At 34.6% G+C, this 8667-nt stretch overlaps 1 protein-coding gene across 1 annotated transcript; it reads left to right on the plus strand.

The window, feature by feature from the left end:
• The first annotated feature begins 2763 nt into the window (after window positions 1-2763).
• On the plus strand, window positions 2764-4686 carry LOC110865532. Its single transcript, XM_022114803.2, has 2 exons — window positions 2764-2935; window positions 3038-4686. Exons 1-2 carry the CDS (start codon window positions 2833-2835, stop codon window positions 4558-4560), a joined length of 1626 nt encoding a protein of 541 aa, XP_021970495.1. The 5' UTR covers window positions 2764-2832; the 3' UTR covers window positions 4561-4686.
• Window positions 4687-8667: the final 3981 nt, after the last annotated feature.

Consider the following 8667-nt stretch of genomic DNA (forward strand, 5'->3'; position numbering starts at 1 on the left):
CGTCTTCAACAAATCTTATCTGAACAAACCTAGCCCCTTCATCAGATTAGAGAAAACCCATTACTATATAACCTCCGACGGCCAGATCTGAAACCTCCGGCTGCTGTAGTGTTCATCCAGAGAGTGGTGGTGATGGTGGTGGCGGTGGCAGGTATAGTGAGAGAGAAAGACGGTGAGAGAGAGAAAGTGGTGGTAGTGGCAGATGTAGAGAGAGACGTTGAGAACTAGAGAGACGGAGTTTTGGTGGCAGCAGGTGGTGGTTACGGCGGCGGACGGTGGTGGTGGCGGCAGATTGTGGTGGCGGCGATTGATATGCAACTCCGATGAATCAGGGGTGTTATTAGGGTTTGGGGTTGAAGATGAATTGGGGTTGAAGATGAATCAGCCCATCAGGGGTGTTATTAGGGTTTTAAAAGGGGGAAACACAAGTGGGGAGGGGAAATGACTGTTCTACCCTTCATGTGCATTGCACATGATATAACTTAATTGAAAATTATAACTGGGTTTGGCCTAAAGGACATAACGTGCAAGATTTGCAAACATTAAGGACAAAACTCATCAATTTTAAAGACAAAGGACGGCGCCTGCAATTTGGGACAAACATAAAGGACAAAACTTGTAATTTACTCTTATATCTTTATTAACTTTATCTTTTTATTTAAGAAATACAAATTATTCGAAAAATCTATAATATTATATAATTATTTTTTCATATCTCGTGTCGTCCAACAGTTTTTTTTTTATAGAAGGCACTAATGGATATATATGAAATCCTCGTGGAACTTGACTGTTAAATTGAATAAGTTTAGTGTGCTTTGTAAATACAATCTTGAATTTACTTCAAACCAAGAGGTAGTTTTCATGTTTTGGCCATTCTTGGTAATCGAATTTATCTCTTTGGAAATGATCAAGTACGAACATGTAAATTATATAATACGAACATGATTAAGTACTAAAGTATATTAGTTCAATCGAGATGTAAATTATAAGTGCAATAAAATAACACAAAACATAAACTTCAAATATAAAATAAACTTTATTATTCATGGGATAGTCTATATCAAATAAAAACAACTGAAAATGAAAAAAAATATAAAAACACTTGATATATTTCATTTAAAATCTCTTCTTTTTTTATCTGTTTTTCTTGTTTGTGCTCGAATCAGCAGTATCATCTAATTCATCTTCTTTCTCATCGTCCTCAGAATCATCTAAATTTATAACCTCGACCCATTTCCATTCAGAAAGTCTCTTAGATCTTTTCTTTTGATTCTCATACTTCCGTTTCTTAAAAAACAAAAATTTAATAAAAAAGTTAAAAATGATTAAATAAATTTAAAAAAAGAACAAATATTGAATAAAAAAATTTAAAAAATATTAAATAAATTTTAAAATTACCTTTTCACTAAATTGACGTTGAAGCTTAGACTTGTATGGACTGAACATTGCACCATAAGAAATAATTTCAACACTATTATCACCATCATCCTACAATAAAACACCAAATAATAACATAACAAACTTGTTAATATGAAAGATTATAAGCGAAAATATTACTTAAAAACTAACAAAAGCTTGTTCGACAACTGGGGTGTTTAAATTGGTGTGTTGAATCTGAAAAATCAAATAAGTTAGTATTCACATAAAAGTAAATAAAAGAAAACAATTATTCATTATTGCGATATAACAAAACTTATCATAGAACCGACCTTAGATTTTTCAATATCGCATGCTTGTTTTTTTGCATCAAGTGAATTCAGAACTGGCTTCATATTTAAAATCTGTTTAGCAATAGAAATGTAGAATTGTGAGTGTTTTCTATGTATTTATAGTAGTCCATTAGGGTTTAGTTTTAGATTGGCCATCCATTTATTTAGGAAGTTTGTTGTGAGTTTTAAGTTTTTAAAATAAGATGCACATATCCTGTTTAGTTTGTTGTGGCATGTTTAATAGGAAGTTTGTTGTGAGTTTTATCTATACTTACTATATTAAACATGCCACAACAAACTGACTCTGTACAAGTAAAATTAGGGAATATTTTAGTTTATTAATGTCGTTCAATATAAATAACTTGGGTAAAAAACAAATGTTAATGCACGGTAGCTAGGTAATGGTCAAAGCTGGCTTGGGTAAAAAACAAATGTTGGCTTTAATCAATTGTACATTTACGCATCGGCTATTTGTACTTTATGAACACACGGCGAAACTAAAAAAGACAACTATCGAAACGTTTAAAAAATGTGCCGATCGTCATGGTACCTTCGGATTTTTTTAAAACATTACGGGTTGTAAGATATCGCAGGAATACATTAAAGAATTAAAGAGGGGGGGGGGGGAGTGTAACTAATTACCCATAATTATGTTAAATGTCAAGGATTTAAATGTAACAGATTGAGGGACTAAAAAATAATTATGGTTTAAAAGACCATTTTGCCCTCATTCTAGGGGTTTATTTATAAATAATGGGGGAAGAAGTTCTTAACTTTTAGGAATCCTTCCCTCATGTATTATAATATAGTATAGATTGTGATTAAACAATTGAGATAAAACATCTAATTTATCGTGGTAATGTTAAGGTCAAGAACCAAACACGTTACAAAGTTGCAAACAATTGAGATTAATCTTCTAATTAAGATTATTGTACCTAAAAAACAAATTAATAGTTGACCAAATAATGATAAAAAAGTTTTAGAATAAGCCAACTAATATGGGTACTTAATTTAAATATTTGAGTATTAAATCAATATGGTTTTGTGCGCGTGTTATCGTGTGCACATATATAGAAAATCAGTATTGTCTTCCTAAGAACTCACAATATCATTTGCCCAAAACATGGGAAACTTTGTGTCTTGCTTTACCTCATCACAAGAAACCCAAACTTTTCCCATTGATACCAGCTTCAAGCTTCCATCTCCATTGCCTTCTTGGCCACCAGGTTTTATTCAATTCTATAATTTTCAAAACTTTTATTTATATATAAATTTATTACTATACACACATAATCTAAAAAGAATATTATTTTTTATTTGTTTCATAGGAGATGGTTTTGCTAGTGGAATAATTGATCTTGGAGGACTTGAAGTTTGCCAAATAACATCTTTCACCAAAATATGGTCCACTTCTCAAGATGGATCAGATGCCACTGATGTCACATTCTTTGAGCCATCACCCATACCAGATGGCTTTTCCATGCTTGGTTGTTATTGCCAATCCAATGATACCCCACTTTTTGGCTGGGTTCTCGCAGGAAAAGATGTTTCCGGTGGAACCCTAGCTGCTCCGGTCGACTACACTCTAGTCTGGAGCAGCAATGATTCATGTTATGTCTGGCTACCAACCCCACCGGAGGGTTTTAAGTCAGTAGGCTACACCATCACTACCTTGCCTAGCAAACCTTCACTGGATCAAATCTGGTGTGTTCGAGCCGATCTAACCGATGAAACCGAAGTAGATGCATTGTTATGGAGTTCTAGTGATGTGAATGTGTATGGGTTAAGGCCAAAAGTTAGGGGGAGACAAGCTCTAGGGGTGTCTGTAGGTACATTCATAATTAGCAAAAATGGAGATGATACAAGTTTATTATCTCTTTCTTGTTTAAGGAATAATAACTTTGAGAACATAACTTCTTTCATGCCAAATTTAGACCAAATTGATGCCCTAATTAAAGAATACTCCCCAAGATTCTATTTTCACCCTAAAGAAACCTACTTTTTTGCTTCAACAACATGGTATTTCACCAATGGGGTTCAACTCTACCACACAGGAGAAGAGTCAAACCCTATCCCTGTGGATCCCACCGGCTCGAACCTTCCTCAAGGTGGTTCGAATGATGGCACATACTGGCTCGACCTGCCAGTTGATGAAGCTGAGAGAGAAAGGGTCAAGAAAGGTGACTTGCAAAGTTGTGAGGCTTATCTTCATGTCAAACCAATGCTTGGAGCCACATTTACTGATTTAGCCATTTGGGTTTTTTACCCTTTTAATGGCCCTTCAACTGCTAAATTGGGGTTGGTGGATATCCCTCTAGGTAGGATTGGTGAACATATAGGAGATTGGGAGCATGTGACCCTTAGGGTTAGCAATTTTAACGGACTTTTATATCGTGTTTATTTTGCGCAACATAGTGGAGGGATGTGGGTGGACACAACGTCTCTCGAGTTTTTAGACGGTAGTAACAACTTCGCAGCTTACCCGTCACTGAATGGCCACGCAACATACCCGGTCCCAGGACTTGTACTGCAAGGAAATGATGTGGTTGGTCTTAGAAATGATACTGCAAAAAGTGACAAATTTTTTAATGTAAAAGAAAGATATTCAGTCATGGCTGCCGAATACATCAATTATGTAATTGAGTTGCCATGGGTGAATTTCGCAAGAAAATGGGGTCCAAAAATAACGTATGAGGTTGGAATTGAGATTGAAAAAATTCAGAATTCCGTAGCCGGAACTTTAGCATCGCCAATAGGAAGCTTGCTTGGCCTTATACCGAGGGAATTTTCAAGTGAGGATGGACCTATCGGACCTAAAATGAAGGTTGATTGGGACGGTGATGAACGCTGATTAATCAATCAGCCGTGTTTGTTAACTATTTTACTTTCTTTTTTTTTTCAATTTATGTTACATTTGCATTTAATTCGTTTTGCATGTGATGTACGTTTTCTTGGTATGAAATATTGTTTTGTTTGACTTGTTTATATAATACCGAACAAGTTAACAAACCCTATCTACCGAACACATCACAACCACAAGGAGCCAACCAGACAACTTTGACTTGTACACACCATCAATGACATGTGGAGGGTGGACACCTTCTTCCGATCTAGATGGTAGAAATGTCTGATAACAACTTTGACTTGTACACACCATATATTAACTGGCAATGACCATTTTGATTGTGATATATCCAATATTAGGTTATGAAACATGTGTACGTAGTGTGGGGGTGTTTGTGGATGACTGATTGGTTAACCATTAATGATCAATAACGAATTATGTGTAGAGAAATATATATATATATATTTTTTAAAAATAAAACTTCATTAAAACACACACATTCATGTTGTATGTCATATGAAATGATTTGTTTAACTAACAACTATCTGATGTTGTATGTCAAATGAAATGATCTTATTGATTAATTTCACATCAACTTAGGATTGCCCATCACTTTCTTTTTTTTCTAAAAGATAAAACCATATTTAATCGTAAATTGTATTCATGTCCTTATTTTTTTATAGAAAAAGAGGAACACGTATTTCATTTTTTGATTACTTATTCAAGTAAAATTACCGATACCTTCAACATCTACCTTTAAACATCTTTATTTCTTTAACCTAATAACGAACATAAAAATCATTAATGATATTTTGGTCCCTGCTAGCCGTTAGGCTTAATAAACAACGATTAAAATGTTGGAGTAGGTCCTCACATGTAACTCTCACTATGTGTTTGTGATGTATTCATTTTTTAACTTAACTTCGATATAAATTTTATAATAATCTAGGTCGTTTTCAATGTAATACATTATATTAGAGACAACTCATTTTTGTGATAAGGTTAATATATATAGGGTGGGGTTCTACAGTGAACACTAGTGTATTTGCGAACTGAGTTAACAAATCTTGGCCATTGATCTACACGCGTGTATGGTCAGGATCTCATCATCAAATCGTAAAATACACTAGTGTATTTCAACATCAAATCCTGGCCATTGATCTACACATGTGTATGGTCAGGGTTAGTTCACTAAGTTCGCAAGCTACACTACTGTTTACTCTTGAACCTAATCCTATATATATATATATATAAGTACGCGATCAGAAGAAAACACCATAAAGTGTGAGAACGGTGAGAACAGATTCTGGCCCAACACGTGGCAGAGGGCGCTAAATGATATGCAGGGGTACGATTGTCCTTTTGTACGTTCCTTCCTTGTTCGCGTTATAAATCTGTTTCAAATTAAAATTCCAAAGGTTTCGTATTAGCTGTTACCTCCTTTCCAAGCTTTCTCAGATCTATGGCGTCTAACGTGGATTCTATTCTACAAAGTAATATTTCATGACGTTTCATATTTTTGTTCCAGCAAATGATGCAATACATATACAACAGATATGGTCTTTTGTTCTTTTATGCTTGTTTCATTATTTTTTTTACAATTAATATTTTCATAATGTGTTGTATGCTTTCAATGGCGTTGTTCATGTATCCAATTTATTCGCGTTTTAATTGGTAGTTAAACAAATAGTAAGAACTGATAATTGGAGTTTTCATTATTAATTTTAATTGTCATTTCTGATCTAGTATTTTTCTTATGTTTTTACGATCATTGGCGTTTTACACCTAATTAGTTTTGAATATTATTCAGTAGTATTTGTAAACATCAGTTATTACTATTTGTTAATTTGTGTAAACATCAGTTTTTTTGTTAACTATGGCATTTTCATTATGATGTTATTTTTGTTAACTATTCATGTTGTTAACTGTTTTTAATTATTAATCTCATGGCGTTTTCATTATCACGCTGCATTAGTATTGTTAATTCATCATATTTGTTAACCAATAAAGTTATGGTGTGTGTGTATTTTGGCGTTTTTATTATGGCGTTTTCAAATTATGTGTTTATTATGTCTTGTTTATTATTCAATTAATGGCGTTTTCATCGATAATGTTATTAGGAGACATTTTCTATTTTTAATGGCGTTTTTCTGAAATTTTGTTCCTCACTGTGTTTTCTCATACGAAGGTGCTTCCTCGAGGGAAAGGTTTTGCCACAAAACTGGTTTACCATTTATCATTCCTGACGTTAGTGAAGAAATAAAGCCCAGAATGGACATGATATTCACAAGCCTCGATGATTGTTATTCAATGTATGTTACGTATGCTAGGCTTGTGGTTTTTCAGTCAGGAAAAGGGACTGAAAAGATAAACGCCAAAGGTATAAGACATATTAAGTATTACATGTGTACGAGAGATGGGGTATATAAGGACAAGAAGGTTGATACGTTGGACCCCAATCAAAAGGAACGGTTAGTTCGATCCAACTTTTCAAAGAGGTCTGATTGTGGTGCACTGTTATGTGTAATTTTTTAGGCTGGATCAAGGAAGGTCTATAAGTTTGTTTAGGAGCACAACTATGATCTTGTTGAACGTCCTGATAAGCTTTTTCTTCCAACTGAACAACACCTCACTCAGCTCCAGAAGCATGTTATACACAGCATGTCTAAGTTGAATTTGGGTCTAGTTAAGGCGTTTAATGTTATGAAGACTTGTTTTGGCGGTTTTGAAGACGTCGGTGCAAGTAAAGTTGAATTTAAGAACTACAAAAGGCAATTAACTTGTTTATAGGGGAATACAACGCTGAGATGGTTGTGAGACATTTGGATGAAAAAAAAAAACAGTTCCAGCCTAATTTCTTGTACGATTACTTCACAGACGAAGACAATCGTTTAAAAGGACTTTTTTTGGTGTGACGATCAAGCCAAACGTAATTACCACGTGTTTGGTGATGTGATTTCGTTTGACGCCACATATCGTTCCAACAAGTAATATTTTAAAATGCAATTTTTTTTGTTCTTTTGGCATTTTCAATGGTTACATGCATTGGCGTTTTTCAGAGTTTACATGCATTGGCGTTTTATTATCGTTTCATTTCTCATGGCGTTTTCATATGTAGATACGCTATGGTGTTTGTACCGTTCTGTCACACCCCGATATTTTCACATATTACCGATGGGCCCGGTGGGAGTATCGTGACGTAGTTGATATCATCATAGTCAACATACACAATGTAATAGCACAACGGAAGTCAAGGGAGATAACTACAATTACAAACCATAGTGTCCGAGTGTCCAAATAAAAGAATATACAGACTGGTTGTAATAGAGATCCACAGGCGGATCATAAAAACAAAATACAGACTCCAGGCATCTAAGGATTTGCAAGATCCTCTTAATTGACACCAAGTAGCTCCAGCTTAGTTTCGTGAGGTACTTGTCACTTAGTCTTTGGAAAATACGTCAGTTTTCACTGGTAAATACAATTAACCGACTCATTTGAAAAAAGTTTATGAAAATTGATTTAGGCGCACAAGGCACAAACCATTTATAACTTGGGACAATTATTTAAGATAATCTTGTATACCGTTTTACATGTTTGTCATCCATATGGGGCCGGTTTGGAAGCCGGTCATGATTAACCGACTCACCACTATAAAACCCACAAAGGAGTTATCCCAACATGTGGGTTATTTAGCATTTGCATCTGTCAGGTGTATGCCTACACCCCGTGCATAGGTCGTGGTCATTTACAAATGAAATGAGCCAAGGATATCCAGTACACGGTCGTATTAACCCCCAATGTTTATGTTATCAAACAAAACAGATTAAAACGAGTTATGTAAATTTATTAATCACACTCTGATTAAATGCTTTTATACCCGACCAAGCGGTATTATTAAATACCGTATCCCAAGCCCGTATAACGGAAAATAAGTTAAAAGTATTTACCTGAGCTAGATGTGTAAGGATGTAACTCAGCCGTATATTTCCTAAAGCCTTATGAAAATACATTCTACCAAAGCTACTCAATCTGTATGGAAGGTTTATTAACCTATTAGAATGCTAACGGGTCTTTATTTAAGTCAAAGACTTAGACTGGTTAGTTTGAAAG

The sequence above is a fragment of the Helianthus annuus genome, chromosome 13 (genome assembly GCF_002127325.2).
Source record: "Helianthus annuus cultivar XRQ/B chromosome 13, HanXRQr2.0-SUNRISE, whole genome shotgun sequence".
Lineage (NCBI taxonomy): Eukaryota > Viridiplantae > Streptophyta > Magnoliopsida > Asterales > Asteraceae > Helianthus > Helianthus annuus.